The sequence below is a fragment of the Chrysemys picta genome, chromosome 2 (assembly GCF_011386835.1).
Source record: "Chrysemys picta bellii isolate R12L10 chromosome 2, ASM1138683v2, whole genome shotgun sequence".
Taxonomy (NCBI): Eukaryota; Metazoa; Chordata; order Testudines; family Emydidae; genus Chrysemys; species Chrysemys picta.
This window is the reverse complement of record NC_088792.1, coordinates 161,054,676-161,078,460: the sequence shown is the minus strand read 5'-3', so window position 1 is coordinate 161,078,460 and position 23,785 is coordinate 161,054,676. Positions and strand designations below refer to the sequence as shown.

General features: G+C 39.0%; 1 protein-coding gene across 13 annotated transcripts in view; it reads right to left on the bottom strand.

Moving 5' to 3' along the window:
- Positions 1–23,785, bottom strand: part of UNC5D (unc-5 netrin receptor D) — a 374,043-nt gene that overhangs the window by 135,508 nt on the left and 214,750 nt on the right. For all 13 annotated transcript variants that reach the window (XM_065584627.1, XM_065584624.1, XM_042840351.2 and 10 more), the window contains 3 exons: positions 19,449–19,667; positions 10,306–10,449; positions 3,781–3,884 (listed from right to left, as the gene is read on the bottom strand). In XM_065584627.1, the coding sequence (XP_065440699.1) occupies positions 3,781–3,884; positions 10,306–10,449; positions 19,449–19,602 (402 nt within the window). In that variant the 5' untranslated portion in view covers positions 19,603–19,667. The remainder of the gene's footprint in view (positions 1–3,780; positions 3,885–10,305; positions 10,450–19,448; positions 19,668–23,785) is intronic.

The window sequence follows — 23,785 nt, the reverse complement described above, 5'->3', positions numbered from 1 at the left end:
GAACTAATGAGTTTACAGCCACAAGGACTATTGCCACAAACCATGATCTGTTCTGGTTTGAATTTGGTATCCAGTTTCCAAAGACACTGAATTATTTTAAGTAGGCTGTTTACCTTCATGTGAATAGAATTAGCCTTACACAATGAGCCTTTATGTGAAGTTTTATTGTCCAAAGCAAATATGACCTGTTAAGATTTACAGGCTTTATTAACAGCAATAACCATTTTACAACCAACCTCAGTAACTCAGGGTTTATTGAGAGCTGTGCAATTTTAATGTGTGGAAAACCATTAAACTGTCAGCTTTTCATCTGACATAATTCCTAACTTTTTATGAAAGAGAGATTTTCTATTTAATTGGGTAGAATAAAGCAGCAGAGTTTGGAATAATGAATTATTCTGAAAACAACAAATAGGTTTTGTCTAAATAATGATGAGTATCAAATGGTGAAATGGTTATCTTTAGGTAGTACCATTCCCATAAGCTTAAGGTAAATAAAAATGATAAATCCAGGCAAACTAGTTATGTAAGAGTCAATATTCTGCATGGACTGGCTCTGAACCTATACTGATATTGCCAACTCTTGCAATTTTATTGAGAGTCTCACTATATTTAGTGTTTTCCTAAAGCCTCAGCATCCAAAATCATGAGATAACTTGAGAATCTTAGGAATTTACATTTTTTGACTAATGCAAGCTAACTCTTCATGGTTACGGAGAAAAACTTTTAAATGTGAACCCTAAAGCCTCAAAAAGAGGAAGGCAAATAAAAATTCTATTTTTTTTAAATCTCATGATTTTTAAGTCAGTCAATCTCATGATTTTTGGAGCCTAATTTGTGAGTTTTGAACACTGGGGTCCTCTGAACACCTAAGTCATTTAGTTATTCCTGCCTCCAACCCTGAACTGCCCCAACAACCTGCCCTGACTTTACATTTTAAGATTTGGATTTAATACTGGGATAGCTAAGCAGTGGAACAAGTTACCTAAGACAGTTTTGAAACTCCAGTCATTGAAGGTTTTTAAGACTAGGTTGGACTAACACCAGTCAGGGATGGTCTAGGTATACTTAGTACTGCCTCAGCACAGCGGGATGGACTAACCATCTTGAAGTCCCTTTTAGCCCTACATCTCTGATTCTATGATTTAAGGATTCAACTTGTCAATTTCAATTTAAGGCTGGGGGAGGGAGGGGAAATGCCTATATCAAAAACTCTGGGTGCCATAATAAAATAAAAACACCTTACAGCACTGATAAAGACCATCATCATTAAATTCTAATATACAAATAAATGACCTGGACAACTGGAATGACACTATTAAACCCTTCTGCTAAGATTCACCCCAGTGTTCCTAGATGGCCCTAAAGCAGATATACTTTCTTCTCTCCATCCGACACTGCTGGGAGGGGCAATAACTTCAATCTCTCAACATCTGAAAGTCTTGTCCCACTCTAAGCCTCATATGATGTACATCCTCAAAAGGCAAGGGTTTTTTAAATATGCTAATCCAAGCCTTTAAGTGCTACTATAGAAACTTACTATTCTGAGCAATCATTTCATTTAGGGGGGAATTCAATATTGGTAATAGAAGTGTTGCTATGTAGTTGAACAGTCAGAAAAGAACATGCTATTGTATCTACTCTTTAATGCTTTAACAATAATGATGGCACAGTGGGAAAATCCATTTGGATTACATCAAGGGCATCTTTGGCCCAGTTTGTTTTAAAAGGCAACAATTGCATAGAAATGAATCACCAATTACTGACCATTATCACACTTTCCATGGTTGGATATCTATTTTCAAATGGAAAATTGCTGATAATTCTCAAAACCTCAATAAAATTCAAAACATGTTGGCTCTAAATCACCATAATTTCTTATCCCCTTTCTTTCAAATTACTGAACTCCAACAGTGAAAATGGTCTTTGACTGTTTAGCTATCTGCAACGGGAAATAGCCAAATTTATATAATTGTTCAGTTCAGCATACATTCTTGCTAGGTTGGATAGCATTTATTTACCTGGTGGGTTAAAATTTGTTTCTTTTGTTTCCAAAGAAAATGCCTGAAATTTGTTTAATTTATCACTTATAAACTTTCTGCTCACCCTGGAGCCTATGTATTTGGAGAATTAATGGCAAAAAACCAAGTCTTTCAAGGATGTGATATAGTAAACTGAGCAGTGGGTGAAATTAGATACCATTGGGGTGGATGTAGTAGCAGAAATTCTCTTGATAGAGAAATGGGTGCTAGATGTATAGATACACATTCCCCCTCCTCACTACCCCTATTTCTAAACCAGCCTGCAAGATCTTTTAATTTGTAACCCAATTTGCTTCATTTCTTAACTCTTCCTGGATTTTTGATGGCATCCGCCCAGCATGTTTTCCATCTAACTCTGAGACTGTGTTTTCTTTCTTTGCAGTTTATTTTCCCAGCTTCTTTTTGTCCCTCCAATTAGTAGATACCATAGTGATTTGAAAGACAAATAACTTCTACTTGATATCAGTTTCTCTGTTTATCAAAGGATGCTAAATAGCAGCATTACAGATGCAGCTCTGGCATTTTGGAGAGTAAATACAGCACAATACAGCATGGGCAGGCCCAGACTCTTAGCTCCAAGCCCAAAGGTGGATTAGCTAGCTAGCTAGTACTGTAACTCCCACAGGAGTTACATAGCTGTGTTTATTGATGTACCATACACCGAGTTGTGGGACTGCTGTCCACCCCTGCTGAACATCCTGCTATTCAGAAAGGCAGGTAGTTCCATCTATAATGCAACAGCCCTCCAAATAGCTATGCCAAGCATTTCACTAAGCATCATTTAGTTAGCCCACTGCTGTACATGGGTTATTAGACAAGCCCTCCTCTGAACCAGGAAGCAGAGAGTAACATCAACAGGGCCAAAATCATCATTAGTTTGAGTCCACTAACCTCAATGGAGCTACACCACAGTTTATATGTAAAGCATCTACTGTGTCCCCGACATTTTGAAGACAGGTATGAAGACAAGTGCTTAGCCCTAATGGACGATGCACACTCGCAAGAGGAGCAGCATAAAAGCAGTGAGATTGAACAGTGCTATTCTATGTGCATCTTGTTAAAGTCACTTTTTCCCCCTAGATCAGGCACGAATTCTGGCCCCTTGCATATTTTAAAATAAAACAGACAGTGATTAAGAGAAGGGGAGTATGTATGTGAGGTGCTAACTATTTTACCCCAAACTGTGTGTGCTACTCCAAACTGCTATTTTGGAGGTAGGTGGTTAGATGATGGGGAGGGAAGAGAAATGTTCAAATAAGCACTTGTTTTTGTTAAGTAATTACATCTAGAAAAAAAACAACAACCTAGAAGCCTCAAAAATCACCTGCCACTTCATTCTGAAGGTGGAATAATGAAATAACATCAAGACAAAGGTAAGAGCAGATTGGTGCCTCACTGTCGTGCAGTCTCACATATTTAGTCTCTAAAGCAAATATTTAAATCCAGTCATCCTTGAACTCTCACGGGTGAAAAGGCCAGTTCTACGGATATCTGTGCCTTCACCTCCCCGTTACTCTACTCCTTAGGCACAACTTCATTGACAATAAAAAGTTGAATTGGAACTGGCTTTAACAACATGTCAAGACGCCCTAGAGTAGAATATTGTAATGGCACTGGATTTTTACAAACACCTGGAACAGGCTTTAGTTGATACTTCCCCACTTCCCCTTCAAATATATCCAGTCCAAAAGAGACTAGCTAATAACAGTGATGTCAAAACCAGCGTCTCCTCTCTCACCTCAGCTGCAGGTACTCCCTCTGGTGGCCGACAGTGCAGAACAATCATCCCTTCAATAGGAACCTCCTTTCCTTGTGGGTCTTGCTCAAAGTTTTTCCGTAAATCTGAAAAGAGGTGAATGCAGTTGTTACATCACCAATGCAGTTTATTTGAACTAGTTTCAAGCTCAGCTGCTGGGATGTGAGGTTTTCCAAAAGCCATTCTTCATGCAGTTTATTTTATATATATGTTGTGGAAGATATTAACAATAAGGCTTAGTAATTTTCCACCACTATATATGTTCAAAGCACTTGACAAACATAGACTAATATCCCTCTCTGGAAGGTGGGTGTATAAATATTTTTATCCCCATTTTACACATGGGGAAACAGAGACCGAAAGTAGTGACTTGTCCAAGGCCACACAAGTGAATCAGGATTAGAACCCAGAACTTCCTCCCTCCCACCTTGTATGCATCCCCCCTAAACCATTCTGGCTTTCAAAAGGTGAAGTATAATCTCCAGGAATGCTTTGTAGTGACACTGAAACAACTTTAAAAACAGTTTTTTCCAATCAATACTAATCAGTCAAAGGATATTATTTTAAAATAAAACAAATGAAGCTGATCTGTATTTTGTGGCGATATGATTCATTAAAACTTCCGTCATTAACTATCCTCATGTCTGACTGGATTTGCTAATGCATAAATGTTTACTTAAAAAACATTATGTCCAAAGATTCTTTAGACACTTGGCAATCAATACACAATTGAAAAGGAAGCACAGAACCGTAACTAGCAATATGAAATCTGTGCAGACACTGCAGCAAGTTATACAGTTTCCCCCAGCACTAGACAACATGCCCATATCTTCCAAGATAGACACCATTACATACTGTCTGGTTAACAACTTAGTGGGTTAGAACTTTAAACAGTATTAATAAAGGGCTGAAGGAAGAATAATGGTACTGTATGGGGACTGGCAGGTTTTTAAAAACTATTTTAAGCCATTGTGGATTTTTAGATCTGACTATAGCTATGTTCAAGCATTGGGACCCACCAGGAAAAGAGTGGAAGAGGGTGGGCAGGAAAGAAGGTACATAAGTAACCCATCCAGTACCAAATGCACAAAGAAACACCCACACAGCCTCCCTCCAACAACCAACCAAGTATAAATGATAAGGAAAGAAAAGCAACTTGAGGCTTGCCCAGAAGGATTCCACCAAAGTGCAAATTAGGATAGTCATAATGGATGAAATTCATCCCGTACAGTGGGGCCAGCACAAGGTCTAAGATTCACTTAAGTCCCACTTACATCATATTTTGATTACTTAAATGGTGCTGTACCTCTGCACCCCATTTTTATATCCCCATGTGTGTGTTTTAAGAACCCTTTTATTCAATACTCCTTTGGTCCTCCTTGATATTGGGATATAATTCCACAAAGGCAAATCCTGATCTTACTTCTACAAATGCAAAGAGGAACTGCAAAGCTCCACCGTGCAAAAGGAAGGTCTGCAGGTGGGACGCATGGAAGGGTGCACACCACTGGCACAGAGCCCACGTATGTTGGGACTCCTCCGATGGTCATGCTTTAGGTTTGACTGGAGGAAAGGCTGACGTGGCCAGCGCATTCACTGTTGGAAAAATTTCTCCACTCAAGGTGATGGTAGGGATACTGGCTACCCTCTTAGGGTAGAGTTGCCTCCATCACTTCTCCACACCCTTGGGAAAGCTTTCCACTTCTTCCCCAAGGAGATTCCCAGGTGACAGATAAATCTCCTATTACACAAATCCTCTAGTCCTCCTTCCCCACCTCTTCCATGCTAGCACTGCAGAGGCTACTCTATTAGATTGGAGCAGCCTCCCCAAGCAGTTCCACCACTGATGTTCAGCCTTGGGAAAGAAACCCCTTACCCATGGGGATCCCTGTGCCAGAATCTAGATTTGCCCGGTAATAGACGACACATTCCTTGCAGCCATGCAAGCACATGAGAGACTAACCAGAAGGAAGGTTATTTACAGCATGTACTCCAAGTGAGGATGTTTCTGTTAGACAAAGTCGTTTTCTTTAAACAGAGTGCCTCAAATTCCACAATGTGGATTTATTGATTTAATTTTCTCCAGTGCTTACAACTTCATGAAATACGTCCCCCTTAAGTAGCAGAGGCCCTGAATCAGTTACACTTTTATACATTTTATAAATACATTAAGATTTATTTTTAGCAAGTCAGCCACTCACTGGAAAAAGATGCAAATATCACATTTATGATTCTCTTTTAATGTTTTTTTCCCCACGTAGGGCACTGTAAATAAGTATTGGTTCCCTATTTAGAGAGTTATTCATTAATACTTAGAATACAACTATGTCCACAAGGGCTTTTTGTTTCTCTGTCTTCCAAATTGCTCTACAAAAATAGCTACCTGCTATTTCAGAAAACCATAAATTGCAATATTGCTTTAAACTTACGATTCAGAATCACAGGTTCTGAGTGAAACAGAAGGCCACCTGAACTGGTGTAACAACAAGTACTGTGATCCAGGTCTGAAATGAAATACTAGTGCTCTCTGCACTATCACAGATTAGATCTGCACGTTCTCATCTCTGATCCCTTAGGGGATATTTCCTGAGTCAAAAATCCACGCTCCAAGTTAAGCAACTGGGTTGTTCATCAGAGACAGCCTGACACAGGTCCATGACAAAGTGAGCTCCTGAAAACACATGGGGGGATCTTACAGAATCCTATTCAGAGACTATTCATTTTGCTCGTCTGAACTGTGCTAAAGGTCCCACCATCTTTGATGCTCTAATTTCTGGAAGTGTTTTTGTGCTGTCTATTCCACCCCCCACAAAAACACTAGCGCAAGAAAAGGCATCAAAGGGAATGGTGAATGAAGCAATACCATTCTCAGGTGCACAGCTCTACTGTGGTCAGTATGTTACAGGACACAGAAATGGGGAAGAACATGGTCCAGAATGCTTGCCAAATTTGTAAAATATCTTAAATTATTTATGAGAGGTAGGTATGTATTATGCAGATGATCAGATTCCACAGTGATTGGCATGATGTATATAAAAAAACAGACAGCTAAACCAACCACTTGCTTCAGTTCATTCCTTGTTCTCTTTTCACTCTGCCACGTTAGGGGAGGAAAAAAAAATCATAGCACAGAGAAAAGTCAATAAAAATTCAATTCAGAATAATGGTCTTTTGCAGCTCAGCAATACGGGGGAATTATCAGCTCATTCAATGTTATGACAGTTAATGCAGTGAAATAAAAATTGAATTTACACATTCAAACTAAATCAGCCAATGAAAAATCAGTCACTTATAAAAATCAGGGGGTTGGTATGTTGTCCTGTTAGTTTGCCCAACTGTTTTATTTAAATTGGTCCTGCCAAGGAAGCATAATTGTAGAAGCAAACTCCAAAACAATCTTCATCTGGGCCAAAAAGGAAATACACAGTTAAGGCAAAATTTCAATGTGTTCATAGTCATTTGAGTTTATGATGCTTACTTAATTCTGAAGAGCATTTATGGTCCTTGGATCAGAGGAATATTGTACCCATTTTACAGATGGGTAAGCTGAAAGCATGGAAAGGAGAAGTAGTTTGTCTAAAGTCACCCAGTGAGTCAAAGACTAAGCTGGAAACAGAATCCAGCATTTCTCACTCCCAGTCCCCTACAAGAATCCTAACGTAATAAGTGCAAATCAAAGCTGAGTAATTGTTTCCTTCTTTTACAGACCTTTGTACTTACTTATTAATTAACAATGTAAGGTATTTGCCTAATAACCAGAATTAGTGATTTAAAAGTAAAAGATAAACTGGGACTACAAGAGGGTTAGAGAAAGTATATTCCTGAATCCTCAACTAACGGCAATGCTGCAAAAACACAGTTCAGACCCATCCATGAGAAAAATGCACCAGATGTAATTGTAAAGTGAAAACCAGATGAAGCTTTGAGTACCTCCAGTCATACAACACCCTGTATTATAACATTCATATTCGGGTACTGTCCTTTTGGCCATTGGATTTTAATGTTTCTCCTCGCCATAATGCTGTTTATTGTGTTTCCTAGTTTCTCCTGCATCGAGATAATGATCTGTTGATTGTGAGTGATAACACTGCAGTGTAGCAATTCTGATATGAGGAGCAGAGATGGGCTGAGACAGAAATAGCTCCCCAGCCTGAGGAAAACTACTGCCCCTTCTCCCCAGTATTTTACAAATACTGGCATTATGCAACCTGCCTGGTAGCTATGTTTCTTCTATACTGTTTGGGCGGATAGGACAATTCATCTCTAATCTACGATACAGTGGCTGCCATTAAAGGAAATTAACATTTGTCAGACCAGATGAGCTGTATCTGCAAAACCACAGGCTTTCGCTATACATGTTACAAGAAATAATGGCAATGTGTGTGCTAACTTGGAAAATAGTGATTTTTCAGTGGTGACTACTATAACTACACTGACTTTAGTGGAGTAATACTAGGAATGAATCTGGGATGAATTTAACCTTCAATGCAACATCACCAGCATAGCCTGAAAAGAAATATATTCTAAATTAATTCTTTACTTTGCTTCTCTGCACATTGGAATGCCTTTCAAACCCACCTTCGGGCAAGAAACTGACATATATGGCATATTTTGGAAATAGTTTAAACAGCAGAGCATAAACTATACAGGCTAATACAGCAGGTCAGAAAACAGAAAGTTTTTCATGAAAAATACTGGAAGTACAGTAGAACCTCAGAGTTGTGAACACCTCATTATGGTTGGTCTTTCAAAAGTTTACAACTGAACACTGCCTTAATACAGCTTTGAAACTTTACTATGCAGATGAAAAATGCTGCTTTTAACCATCTTAATTTAAATGAAACAAGCACAGAAAATGTTTCCTTATCAAATCTCTTTTTTTTTAAAAAAAAACCTTTCCATTTATTTTTAGTAGTTTACATTTAACACAGTAAAAAGCAACAGAGGGTCCTGTGGCACCTTTGAGACTAACAGAAGTACTGGGAGCATAAGCTTTCGTGGGTAAGAACCTCACTTCTTCAGATGCAAGACATCTTGCATCTGAAGAAGTGAGGTTCTTACCCACGAAAGCTTATGCTCCCAGTACTTCTGTTAGTCTCAAAGGTGCCACAGGACCCTCTGTTGCTTTTTACAGATTCAGACTAACGCGGCTACCCCTCTGATATTTAACACAGTAGTATTCTGTATTTGCTTTTTTTTTTGGTCTGCTGCTGCTGCCTAATTGTGTACTTCCAGTTCCAAATCAGGTGTGTGGTTGACTGGTCAGTTCATAACTCTGGTATTCATCATTCTGAGGTTCTACTGTATTTAAAATTTTGACAAGCAGAGCAAAAATTTTTGACCAGAGCTAATATGTTATACACATCTAGAACACAGAATTCAGCTAGCCTTGGCAAGTTAGCCATCTTCACAACCTTGGCACTAATTTACAGTATAGCTGCTTAAGTAGATTACTGTTGGTTATATTATAATACAAGAAGTTTTGATCCTCTTCACAATGTCCTCCAATTTGGGAAGCAGATGTTGTGCTTGTCACTATATTTTTTAAGTACAGTAGATAGCATGACCTTAGGAGCAACAGCTCCTGGTTTTCCAAGCCAATGTTAAAATGTGAAAACAGCAAAATAAGGAACAACTTCCCCTTGCCACATGAAGAAAGAGGAAGTTATTCTTAAGTCTCTATAAAAGTACCCAGGCAGTAGAATATTAGCCCAGTTCACAAGTGAGATGAATAACCTCTTAGTTCGATTTACCTGACTTTTCTTCAATGGCTCTTTTAATGTCTTAAAAACAAGGCTCTTTTTATTTATTTTTTATTGTAAATGATCTGCTTCTTCCCATAAGGAACAATCTCTTCTTTCCAGGGACTCTAAAATGTCTGGCAGGCTGTACCCTAGTCTCAGTTCTAATAGGGATGTTTTTATCCCTTTTCTTTGTAGATTTTTCTTCTCATTTGTTTTCTGCTGACAGTGTAATTAAAAAAAAATCACCCCATTTTCCTGTTCTCATCCTGCTTCCCCCACATCAGCCCACACAATCAATGATGTGTTTCAATATTCAAAAGCAGATTTAGAATAGCAGAACACAAAAGCCTCTAATGTATTCTTGCATATTTTTCTGAAAAATGTAGCAGACATACATTGTTAAATGCTTCTGCAGATGTCTTTAGACCCTTGTCATCAGCACAGAGCAATAGGGCACATTCCAGTAGGTTTTCAATTTGCATTAACATTTCTTTTTGCATTGCACCTGTGTGCATGCAATCCAAGCAGAATCTCTAAGAGAAACAGACTTGCTGAGTACACTTCAAAGAAAATCATCAACCAACATTAAAATAAAAAGGAGCTCCGACAAGGTAGCATCAGAACAAATATGGTGTGTTTTCTCTGAGGCTCCTGTAGTATTTCACAGGGAGCGCTAGCAATGACAATACTTTCCTAGTGCCCGGTTACCTTTAACCCTAGCATAACAGCAAAAGCTTGACTAGCACACACTGATTCCACTTACAGGCTATGCGGACTGATGCCTTCCTGCTTTTTGAGGTCCCTAAATGGCTCCATGCAACACACTGACACCAGTAATCTTCTGGCCCATGAAAATCCTCCACCTGCTGCCTCGTCACATTGATGAACACCTCTCGAACCTTCAAGCCTGAATAGGAAAGATACAGAAAATTAGCTGATACAGGACATCTTACTCAGGCATAAAGCTAAGGTTGGCCAAACCTTTTCTCTTTAATTAACCAATTCCATTTTTAATCAAGGCAAAGCTTTAATTAGTTTGACAATAACATATTACTGCTAATTAAATCTGAACAGCTGAGTAGGTCAGAATGCACAAGTCGGAAGAATTACCGACCGAGTTTGGGCTTTGGAATAATGGAATATCTGCCTTAAAAATCTTCTCTTTTCTGCCTTTGCTTTCCAAATGTTTTTATTTACTGATTGGATTTGTTTATAAACTACAATAAAAGTGCATCCCCATCCAGCCCTCTTGACAACCTATTGAAAATACACTGACAGGCCAGTCAATTAACGCCTGATCAAATTAAACGCCGTAAGTGTGACAAGAACTGATTGACTGCCCCACTGAATCCCTGCCGAAGTTACAACCCACCCACACTCATGAGGAAGGGAGAAAATATGAGCCTTGTACTGTGCACCAGGGTGTCTGTGTAAGTCTGGCTGCTGCAGTCCTGGGGAGAAGTGAGTTCCCAAGGTCTGAGGTCCTGATGGAGAATGCCCGCCAGCTGACCAGTCTTTCTTGTATTGATGGGTTAAGTAAACCAGCCACCATTTTAAAGCATTGTCTTTCTTTACAATTATCACAGACGATGGTGTTCATACCATTCAGACAAGCATCTTGTTTGTTTTATTCAGACTCTTTCCACAGGCCCCTGTGCATGGTACAACCTCCCTGAGTTCATCTGCGGTCCTATATTTAAGTCCCTCTTAAAGGCCCATTGGTGCTGTGCTAAGTAGGGTAAATCTAGCGGATGTATATATTAAAACGAGTCTCAATTCGTTATTCCCCTGTCCCTAACCTATGTCCACTTATCTGTCTGTCCTTAGACAGTTCTTAAGGGATTAGTCCTTCTTGAATCTCCTAGCCCATAATAATTATAATGAACATTAAATGCACTGATCATAGTAGTCTAGAGTTGGTAGAACATATCTTATTGTGGGAGCAAACAGCATAAATTATTTTAAGGCAAACAGGGATCTTCCATATTGTTATGTGAGCTAATGAAGAGCAAGGTGTACCGGACACAAGTTGTAATGCAGACCATACATTTTACCCAGATGAAAATTCTAGCACTGGTTCTGTATTTGGGCATACAATTCCCAGTTATTTTGGGGGTGAATAATCTGTGCTGATAATACATCAGATAAAAGTTTACAAATATTTCCTCAAAGTTGCACTAGTTCTAGGAGAAGCATGAGCAAACAGGTTCATTTTCAATTTTTACAGTATTATAGGAGGCTCATTTTCATTACCAGAAAGATGCAAATAACTTAAAAAGAAGTGAGAAAAGAGTGAGACAGTGACCAGGAGAAAGGATTGCCTAATTAAGAACAAACAGGAAGAGAGCTAACTGTTCTCTCTCTAATTGCTATAGTCTAGCATTCATAATCTGCTGGGCATGGGAGATATTCAGCAGGAGCTTTCTTCAACCCAGAGATGCTGGACATCAGGCTTGAGGGCATGTATGGGACATACTTAGCGAGACCTGCCATTTCTGATACATGCTGCTGGTACAGCTGTTTTACTTAATATAAGAAACACTGTGCGTGAGAGTGGAGATGGTCTCCTTTGAAGTCTCAGGAGGTTTTAACTCTGGTTCTAGCAAAATGGGACTGGGAAGAAGAGGTGACAGTAGTGGAGAGACAATTCACTATGGGGATTCTTCTGAGGGTTTCAGGAGTTCATAGAGTTCCAGGGGACAAACAAGAAAGGTGATATTTCTCATCAGAACTAACACACACACACACACACACACACACAATATAGCAACAGTGGTATCCTCATATTTTCAGTTCCACAAAAGCACAGAACAATTGGACTGAGGAGGAAAGCAAATGAAAAACCATGCGGCCAGCAAAGCTGCCAAATGCCATAGGAAAAAAATCCCATAATCCAGTTCTACTGAGCTACTGCAAGAGAATGGAGGAGATAGTCAGCAGAGTTGGTTAGAAAACTGAATTTCTGACCTATAGGAAATTATGACATTTTGAAATGTGTTTTTGTTCAAATTTGGAATCATGCCAATATTCCAAATTTTTTCACAAATTGGAAATTCTGAACCATTTCAATTTGGAAATATCAAAATATTTGTTTCAATAATGTTGAAATTAAATTAACATTAATATTGTAATGTATATACTATACTTTTAGTTTAATTTTATTTTGACTTACAATGTAATTAAACTAAATGTTTTTACCTAATCAAAATGAAATAAGTCTAGATGATTCATCAACACTTTTCCATTAAAAATCTTGTTGAAATCTAAACATTTCCTTTTTTTTTTTAAACCAGCTCTAATACTGAGTCCATCAGGAAAACTGTTTTCATGTATAGTTACACTTCACAGAAGTAGATTCTGTGGTTGTGTCCACTCTCCTACAAATGCCCTTTAAATGTGATTGCTTTCAACTTATTGTCGCTATGGCCAGAGATTGCTTTGTGTCATCTTGTCTAACATTCTCTTTCAGAACAGAGCACCACCGTCAGTTGCATCCTTTCTGCTCTTTGCAAAGGGCATTTCAGGGGACCCCAGATATTTCCAGCTTGGTTCAAGAAAGACACCATCTCACCTCCAGGGTAAAATGATATGCTAAGGATAGCCACAAATCAGAGAGGGGGAAATAACGTTACACTACAAAGTGTGGCCCCGATTCTCCTCTCCTTTACACTAGCAGTGGAATTGGGAGGTTCTCTTTTCCTACACAAGACTGAGAGGAGAGTCAGGGTCCATGCATCCTTCCCTCCCTAGACTGATAGGCTGTGGCTGTTAGCCACATCTTTGACACTCACTGTAGGACAATCTGGGGGAGTGGAGATATAATCCAAACCCAGTAAAAAGGCATCACAAATAATTTGAAAGGTAGCTGGTCATAAAAGCATTAATTTAAAAATGGAGCACATTCATTCCTGCCACTTTTTTCTCTCTCCCCTCCTGTGCCATCCTGAGATACTTATTTCCCCTTGGCTGGAAATGAATGGAAACTCAATCTCAAAATATTTCATGCCTGTGAAGTTTATAAAGCAGCAAGGAATTTCTAAACCTGAACTCCATAAATTGGCTTCCACTTAATCTCAGGCATCATTAACAGCTGGGTATTTCACTTCTGAAAGGCATTAGGAAGTCAACCTGTTCCTTCAGTAAACAGTAGAGATAAGGCCCACCAGGAATACTAGAGGGGAGGTCAAATCAGCCTTAAATGCTGTAAAGCAAAACAAAATTTGTGCTACTTTGCCAGCAGCTGTTAGAGAACATTTTACTTTCTTTCACTTACTCTATTTGCTTTGTCACACTACTCAATGGCATGGCCAAACCTGTGACCTTTTATAAAGGTGTCTCATTAGCCCTGTTAGTCATTCAAATGCTCATTCTGTAACAAGCAAGCGAACATCTTTCTTGTTTGTTTTGTTTAAATACGCACACTGATGTTGCAGTTCTGAACAAAGCTGTATCTTCTGTTACGATGGAAACACAGCCCCGGGAGTGCTATCAGCAACTTCCCCTCTCTGTTACACAGCACTGTGGCAAAGAGACTGCTCGCCCCGTGATGAAAATGCCCCATCTCAATTGGAACAGCTCAGAGAAATGGAGCCTTGCATGCTCAGCCACGTATGTAGGTTGGCCTCTGGTTTAAAGATGAGGGTAGCTGCAATAGGCTCCATTGGGGCAATCCTGAATCAAGGCAAGTTGCCAATGCAGCTCTTAACTGGTCAAAGTGTGGGCATCCATGCCATATGCCAGATGACTTTCAGATGTATATGTCTGCCTAATGCTGCACATCATAAAGCCATGCTATATATTGCAGCGACTTGTTAGAACTGGACTCGTCCAGAACTGCTTAAAGTGTTTCATAGTCCCTGTACTGCTACCAACTTACAGAGATTCTCCTTCTAACGTGAATAGTAAGGGCCTGGAAATGACTCCTTATTACTACCATGAAATTTTGAGCAGTCATCATTCTGGATTTAGCCATTTATGGCTTAAGTTTTGTTAAGATATGTTATCTCCAACCTAGAGCCTAAATTTTTCAAAAGTGATTAATGTTTTTGAGTGCCTAAGCAGAGATACATTAAAAGTTCCTGGTTTTAACAAGGCAGGTGCTCAGCATTTCCTGAACAATTAGACCCCTTTAAGATGTCCCAAGAGAGGCATCCAAAATACTTGGGAAATGCTTAGAAATACTTTTTTCTTCATCAGAGCACCATCCTATTTACAACTATTTTAGAAAAACGTGGACAAAGTTGTCCTATTTGTGGCAGGAGGAATATGCTGCAGTTCCTCATCACTGCAGTTCACCCAATAGTACCAAGAAGGTATATCCACCTACCTCCTACATCTCAAGAGATACCAGCAAAATTGTTCATAGGAAATGTCATAGGCAGAGCCCAAAATCCATGCAAACAAAAGCTAGCATGTCATAAACACGAGCAGAATTGTACCTGATAACTTGCATAACTCTAATAAGCACTGAAAGTCCAACCCTTTAAATTATTGTGCAAATTATAACTGTCATCTTTTGTTATACAGTACAGCCTTACAGAATATAAAATTATGATTGTGGTACTGATATGCTAATAAGCTTTCTGTGCTGTTGGATGGTTTAGCTGCAGATAGACTAATGCTGGCAGCAGATGAATAATTGCTCTGTATGCACTAAACATAACGCAGCAGCACAGAACTTCATCATTTGTCAGCTTTATTTGTTTAAATGAGAAAAATGCTGACAGCAGTTATTGCTGTAATCCTTTTATTTATCAGAAAAGAAAACTCTAGTTACTCTTCACAGGTCTGATCCTGTTGGGAACCCCAAAGATGAAGTATTTTAAAAATAATTTGAGGTACGTTCTGGAATGTTCAAGTGAAAATAAAAAAATCAGAAAGAAGTTATGCCTTAATTTAATTTTTTTATTACAGACGCACCTAGAGGCCCCAACTAAAGCTACATCTCACACTGTGAGCTAGTCGTCATTCCCCTGCTTGTATGCACATACTCATCAAGCTAGTGTGAGTATAATTAGCATGGTGGCACTAGCAGCAGCATACAATCGCAGTGGATATGTACTCAGCCCTGCCTCCCCGCGACCACAGCTATGCTGCTGTTCATACTCATGCTAATTCAATGAGAGAGAATGAGTACGAATACATGAGCAGGGGAATCCCACCCTTAGCTCATAGTGTAGACATGGCCTAAGACTGGGTCTTTATTGTGCTAGGCATTGTTTGTACACATAGTACACTCCCTACCTTGTAAATAAATAAGATAGATTTAGGGTGCAATAAAGGAAGTTTGACTCTCTCCAGTCTACAAATCAGGAACCAAAGCAGAGAGAGATGATGTGACTTGACTAAGGTCACACAAGGAGGCTATGGCAGAGCTGGGCTGGAACCCAGGTCCTGTTGTGTCTCAGGCTTAACCAAATGGCCATCCTTTCTTCATACTATTTCTACTCTTCAAATTCATAAAGGCCTTTGTCTTATTCTAAGACTATTATTTCTGCTTTGTAATACCCAAATCTGGGAAATCATATTTAATATTCATTGCTGTGCCAAAGTAAGCCCAATGCCTACCACCAGCTGTCCCTCCTACCTTTTTATACAAGTGTAATAATGAGTTGTAGATAAAACCCATCAGTAGCATTGTGCCTTTGCTACCACTGCCAAGTGCTTCTTGTGTACATCTGATTAGGAGTTGCTGGGAGGAATATGCAGAGATATATTCCTTGCTTTGTTATTACATTTCCTCTTTAGAAATGTAGAGGGTTTTTGGGGGGGGGGAAGGGTTGTTGTTGTTTGTGTTTTTCTGTTTTGGGGCATCATCTTTATGTTTATCCCTTCAGCAATTTTCACACTTACTGCCAGCAGAAAGGCAGGGAGGGAAAGACCCACTTCCCACTTCCATTTAACGTGATCTGCTTTCACAAGTTCTAGGGACTATCTCTGAATGACGAGGGTGCACTCTTGGCATAATTCCAAATACCACTCTAAAACTGAAGGCTACCCAGTACCCAAAATGCCATGCCAGCCTGCCAGTAACTGTCTTGCTAGTGTCTAAACCTTGGAGGAGTGACTCAGATAAGAACTAGGACAAATCACTGTAGCAGTCATTATACTATTCAGGTTTAAATATCAGGAATCAGAACAAGCAATCACATTCATGACCTGTCACACGCTTTCAGACATGCGGCATTTTCGCCACATGTCCTGAGAAGTGAATGCTTTGTTCACTCAATCGTTGAAGACTATGGAATGCCTCAGAAACTGTGGCCCACACAAGGAGAATTAAAGTCATTTTTCTGTCGTTGAGAATCTAGATACAGAAATACAGTTTTACATTTTGTGCATCTCATTAAAATGCAAAGAAACTTTGAGATTAAAGGGACATCACAGCTCATATTGCCTAATACCACAGCTAGCACAACTGGGCTTCCTGAGCCAAGAGTACATCCATCCATTCTGCAGATTAGGTGTCTGCAGGCTGGAATACCTGTAGCAGTAATTTAAATATGGATAATTAAAAAAAAGAGGTGCCGTATTTCTTACTTCCTTTTTTAAAAAAAACATCTAATGATTAAGTGAAGCTAAAATGACTTTTGCATCTTCATCCTAGCAACAAGATTAAAGTGTATTTATATTAAATCAGATTGTATTTATTAGACGGTGACAGTATGGCACAATCTGCAGTCCCTTTAGACAGCAATAAATAATAATATTCCATATACCTCAAAAGTAGTACAGCTTCTGCTTTGAGCAGAGATACCAAGAACTAAAGTCTTGCACTAAACGCATTCTCCAGTTTAGCATATATTGTAAATTGTATACAGATTCCTCTGGACGTAAACAAAGGAGGTACCAGTACCACCTGATTTAGCCCAAAGGGATAGAACATGCAGGGTTGTAGAGACACATCTGGGCAATTATTACCCAGTGTTCGTCATACCTATAGACTCCTTTGTAATACACATGTACCCACTATCTCACAAGTATAGTTCCCAGAATTATTGGAATCTTCCTTTCTAGCTTTTGAATTGGCGATTCCACTGGTACCATTTTCTACTAGAGGTATAAAATGTCAAATCTCAGAACAAAGAGGCACACCTGGAAATCCGATCTGGTCATCTGCATTATAACTCCCAGCAATAAATAGAGCAGAAGTAAAAAAAAATTAAAGTCAGCAGGACTTATGTGCTGTTGGAAAGTTTACACTAAGTTACAAAAATGGCAATAAACAAGTAGTTGAAAAAAATTTCACCGGGTCTATCCCTCAATTTAAGGCCGCTGAGCTTTCCATCCATTCCCACCACCACCCGCCATTAAGTGTCTCAGAACAAGATGTAAACATACAAAAAGAATAAAATACCCATAAACTATTTTTTCATTTGTCTCAAAAGCGTCCCAAAATAAAGTTTAATTTATGGTTATGGCTCAGTGTATGCAGCCTTCACGTGCATTTTGGATTCTGAAAATACAAACAAAAAGGATTCTGACCATATCCATGTTCAAATAGTAACAATTTTTGGTGATTTTCTAATGCTGGGCTGCATTCAAGCTTGCAATTTTTAGGTTCTATATCCAATTTGTAATTGCCTGAGCCTCTAAGTTCAAAAATCTCAATGTTACCTGTGCAATTTTAAAAAAAATCTATGTTGCTCTCTCTTAATCAATTTTGCTATTAGTCCAAGGCTTAGAAAACATAATTGCAGTGTGGACAAGACACATTTTCATTAACCATATGGAAGAAAAACATTTAGGAACGACATTTCTTCTATATTGATTCAGAAATGCCTTTGGAAGTAAAGGTTATGCCTATTAAATGCTTTTCAAAAAGGTAACTGTAAAGATTAAAATTCATTCATGAATAGCATTTACAAAAAGCCTTTAGAGTGTAATCTCTTCAGAATCTGTCACTTACACATGAATGCCTTACACCACCAGCATTTTAGATATGAAACTTCTTTTTAAATGGTGGCATTTTCCCCCCAAAAAGGAATTTATTGTACCCACAGAGAGGATGTTATATCTACACAGCTATTTCCAAGACATGGAGTTGCCTAGCAATCTTGGAATTTAACAGGAGGAGGAAAGTAATAAAGGAAACAGAACTGTGAAATTACAAGAGGGTGCCGCTTTAAATTGGTTTGCAATACTTATCAAGATGTCTCTAAATGAGAGAGGCTATAGGATGGTCTAGGAGCATGATAAAATCTGATCATTTTTCAGCATTCTTCCTTCTCTTCACTCTCTATTTTCAGACACACACTTTTACAAGATGCAATGCTCCCACTTAACTTCATTAGCTGCCAAATATCCCACAGAGGGGGAAAAAAAACCATTCAAGCCATACAATTTAGTAGCACTGCCACGGACTTCCAAGCTCATCCCCGCTGGGTAGAGACAAGGGGTTCCATAAATGCACAGGTTTTCCCTACTTGTAGTTCATGCTACAGGTGTCTTAACTGCAATACCAGGGACTCTTGCTCCCTCCAAACCCCTCTGTCATTCTCTTTCGAGACCTAATCCTGCTCTCGTTGATATCAGCGGCAAGAAAAGCAGCAGGATCAAGCCCCAACCTCCTCTTTAAAACTTTGACTGTATTAAACTTCATTCCCGTTTACACTTATTACTGCCTGCAGCCCCACTCACGTTTCCTCTCTCCCTTTCCCTGTGTCTATTCAGCCAGAATAGTTAATTACAGCTATACATTTCAGGGCTAATCTTTTCCTACACTATCTCCATTCATGGCTCTCCCTTTCTATCTTTTAAGAGCTGTTGTCCTCAACTTTCTTTATTCTTCTCCTCTAAATCTCACTCTCTCTCTACATCCTATTTCTCCCCTCTGCCTTTTGTGTTTTGCCAAAAAGCAATGTATTCTAAGATATTTTCACATGAACACATAAGTCCCAGTCTTACCTGTACTTTCATCCATGCTTTCCTCAGAGACATGCTCATTTTGGTGGACCCATTCACCATTACACTTGAAGAAAATCTGCATAGCGGGCATGGCTTTGCATCGCAAGGCAATGGGGTTGCTTTTAATGATGTAAGCATCATCTGGTTCCTGCATAAAATGAGGCAATGTTCCAGGAGCGGATGGGAGAGACTCAGGAAGGGCTTCACTGTTGTCATTTCCTGACAGGAGAGAAGAAAGGAAATTTTTGCATATTGGAACCCATAAGAGGTGACAGTGACTTACATGTTAGCCCATAATTCAATAGGAATACTTCTGGTTTGGGTTCAGTTAATACTCGATTTGCTATCATTTCTGCCATGTCATTTTGCTACCTAAATAATACCTGGAAATTTATTATCTAGTTGTATTATGGTAGCATCTATGGGCCTCAATTGTGATTGGAATGGTAGGCATTATACAAACCAATAGTAAGAAAGAGCCCCTTGCCCAAAGAACTTGCCATCTTAAAACCATCGAGACACACAAAGGAAGTATCATTATCCCCAATTTCACAGATGGGGAACCAAAGCACAGAGAAATTGAGTTGCTCAAGCTCAAACAGGAAGTCTGTGGAAGTACTGGAAATTAAACCCTGATTTCCTGAGTCTCAGTCCAGTGTCTTAATCACAAGAACACCCTCCTCTCAAATACTACATTTAATTTCCTTTAGGCAGTTGTTGCAGATTTAACAGTGATCAGCACGTTAACTGTACAGAAGTTTATTGATATGACCAGTGTTATTTTAGCATCCTGGCAGTGGAATAAACAAACAGCCACCTCTAACAGGGTTTGAAGAAACTTCAACACACTTTGAGATCGATTCCATTTATTATTGTCCTTTTAAAGATAACCAAGGAAGGGAAAGATGTCACCTAGCAGCTTTCATAGAGCCAGAACCTGCAAGATGTTGAACTTGTCCAGAGAAGTACTGAGCATCCTCTGCTCCTGTTACAGTCAGTAGGACCTGAGGGCGCTCAACTCCTTATAGGGCAAGGCCATTTACCCTCTGTACTCCCACACTTAGTCAACCAGATGCTCAAGACTGTGAGGGCAAGAGAGAAGTACTGCAATACAAGCCTGTTATTTGTTACAACTCTGTTTTAATTGAGGCAAATCCTGGTCCCAATCGAGTCAATGGTAAAACTCCTGTTGATTTCAGTGGAAGCGGGATTTGGTCCCTGTGTATTTACTTCAATGGCTTGGCAGCTTTGTGAAGGAACTCTGAGAATAGCAACAAAAATAAATCAGTAGGGCCTGATTTATGAAGGAAGATTAAAAAGGACTGAATATGTACAGCATGGCCAATTGATAACAGAGAACAGAGTCCATAGGCAGATAAAGAGAGCACACTGTGAAAGAGAAAGGAATAGCTGACGGCGATGTATGTGATTTAAATAAGAATAATGAGATGAAATTAGATGAAAGGTAAATTACAATGAAATAGCATGACAATTTTTTTAAGAGGACAGATCTATTATATTATGGAATAGCAAGAATACAGTGGTTACTTTTAATAATAATACATACCTCATCATTTTTCATCTGTGTGTGTGTATGTTTATATAAACATCATTTTTCATCTGTGAGCGTGCGCATGCTCACAACACATGGACGATAAATGCTATTTAACATTATACCCATAATTATGATATAATGTATTTACGCTATTATAATTATGAATATATGTAGTGTTTTATAATTAATATATTAATTATGATACATTACTTATATTTATATAAAGTAATATATTATTTTATATGTAAAGATATCTTACACACACACCCCAAGATGTCTTTACATGTAGTGTAAAGACATCTCGATCAGAAAAACAAAAACGCTTTTTGGATGGGCCAGAGAAGATCTTTGGCATGTTTTAAGTTACATTCACAATGCACTTCATAAAATAGATCATAATTCTTAGCATTTTATTACTGACCATTTTTGTCAATTTCCATGATGTCAATCTTCAATAAATACCATGTCCCTGCAGGCTTTATTGAATCCAAGCATTGGAAGAAATAACAAAAAGGTAGATGATTTGATATGGGCATCAAACCTTCATCAATGTCTTGAATGCCTTACAAAGCAGATACCCTTGCTTATCCTCAAATAATCTAGTAGACGGTGAATGGATGGGAAAGAACAGTTAACAATTTGTTAATTATTCACAAACAGAGTTAGCCAAATAATGAGAACACACACTGTACTTTAGTAGTTATGTTGCCCAGCCTTAATTTTGCTTAGTTAGGACTTGTCTATTCAGAGACTTTGTGCATGGCAAGCTGGGGTATAAATCTATAGCACACTAGTCTGCCACATGCTAATTTGCTATGTGGACCCTGATGCTGTACATTAAAAGTCTCATAGTGCACACTGACCTACCACTGAGAGAAACAGCAGTAGGTCAAAGCACACTACGGAACTTTTTGTGCAACATAGCGGACTCCATGCAGTGACTTAGTGCACTACAGATTCACACCCTAGCTTGTCCATACAGAGACTTAACATGTGCCAAGCACTTACTGTGTTAACCATTTGGGGCAAAGGACTGATACTGTGAAAACCTGGCCCTACTGACATCAGTGGAGGATATAATTTCCTCCTAGGCCCTCAGATGCTTGGTTGCTTGTTACCAATGAAAAGTCAGCTAAAAATGATTGCTGATTCCCCACTGAGACAAGAACCGGGGCAATTTTTCTCCTTGTGGCCCAGGAAGACCTTGTGTTACTAACCACTACACTTTTAACATACATACAATGTATCATGTCAAATTACATCATCATCTCTTTTTAATATTGCTATCAGTCTATCCTCCAACCAACCTTACCAGTGGCTAAATTTAATGGACATAAGAATGGCCATACTGGATCAGACCAATCGTCCATTTAGCTCAGTATCATGTCTCTGGCAGCGACCAGTGCCAGATGCTTCAGAGGGAGTGAACAGTGCAGGGCAATTTATCAACAGATCCATCCCGTTGTTCAGTCCCAGCTTCTGGGGCACTCAGAGCATGGGGTTGCTTCCTGACCATTTTGGCTAACAGCCATTGATGGACCTATCCTCTATGAACTTAGTTAATTCTTTTTTGAACTCAGTTATAGTTTTGGTTTCCACAACATCCCATGACAATGAACTCCACAGATTCATTATGTGTTGGGTCAAGTACTTCCTTAGGTTTGTTTTAAACCTGTTGCCTATTAATTTCATTGGGTGACCTCTGGTTCATGTGTTATATGATGGGGTAAACAGCACTTTCTCATCCACTTTCTCCACACCATTGATGATTTGATAGACTTCTACCATATCCCCCTCAGTCATATTTTTTCCAAACTGAACAGTCCTAGTCTTTTTGAGCTCTCCTCATATGGAAGCTGTTCCATACCCCTAATCACTTTTGTTGCCTTCTCTGTATTTTTTCCAATTCTAATGTATCTTTTCTGAGATGAGGCAACCAGAACTGCATGCAGTATTCAAGGTGTGGGCATACCATGGATTTATATAGTGGCATTATGATATTTTCTGTCTTCTTATCTATTCCTCTCCTAATGGTTCCTAACATTGTTTGTTGTTTTTTGGGGGTTTTTTGGTCTGCCACTGCACATTGAACAGACGTTTTCAGAGACCTATCCAATGACTTCAATATTTCTTGGTAACGGCTAATTTACACACCATCATTTTGTATGTATAGTTGGAATTATATTTTCCAATGTGCATTAAATTGCTTTTATAAATACTGAATTTCATCCGACATCCTGCCCAGACAACCAGTTTTGTGATGTCCTTTTGTAACTCATTGCAGTCAGCTTTAGACTTAACTATCTTGACTAATTTTGTATCATCTCCAAAAATTTGCCACCTTACTGTTTACCCCCTTTTCCACATTTATGAATGTGTTGACAGCACTGGTCCCAGTACAGAACCTTGGGGGACCCCACTATTTACTGTTCTCCACTGTGAAACTAACCGTTTATTCCTATCCTTTGTTTCCTATCTTTTAAGCAAGTTACTGATCCATGAGAGGACCTTCCCTCTCATCCCATGACTCCTTACTTTGCTTAAGAGCCTTTGGTGAGTGACCTTGTCAAAGACTTTCTCAAAAGTCCAAGTACACTATATCCACTGGATCACCCTTGTCCACATGTTTGTTGATCCCCTCAATGAATTCTAATAGACTGGTGAGGCATGATTTCCTTTTACAAAAGCCATGTTGACTCTTCCCCAACAAATCATGTTCATCTATGTGTCTAATGATCCTATTCTTTACTATAGTTTTAACCAATTTGCCTAGTATTGAAGT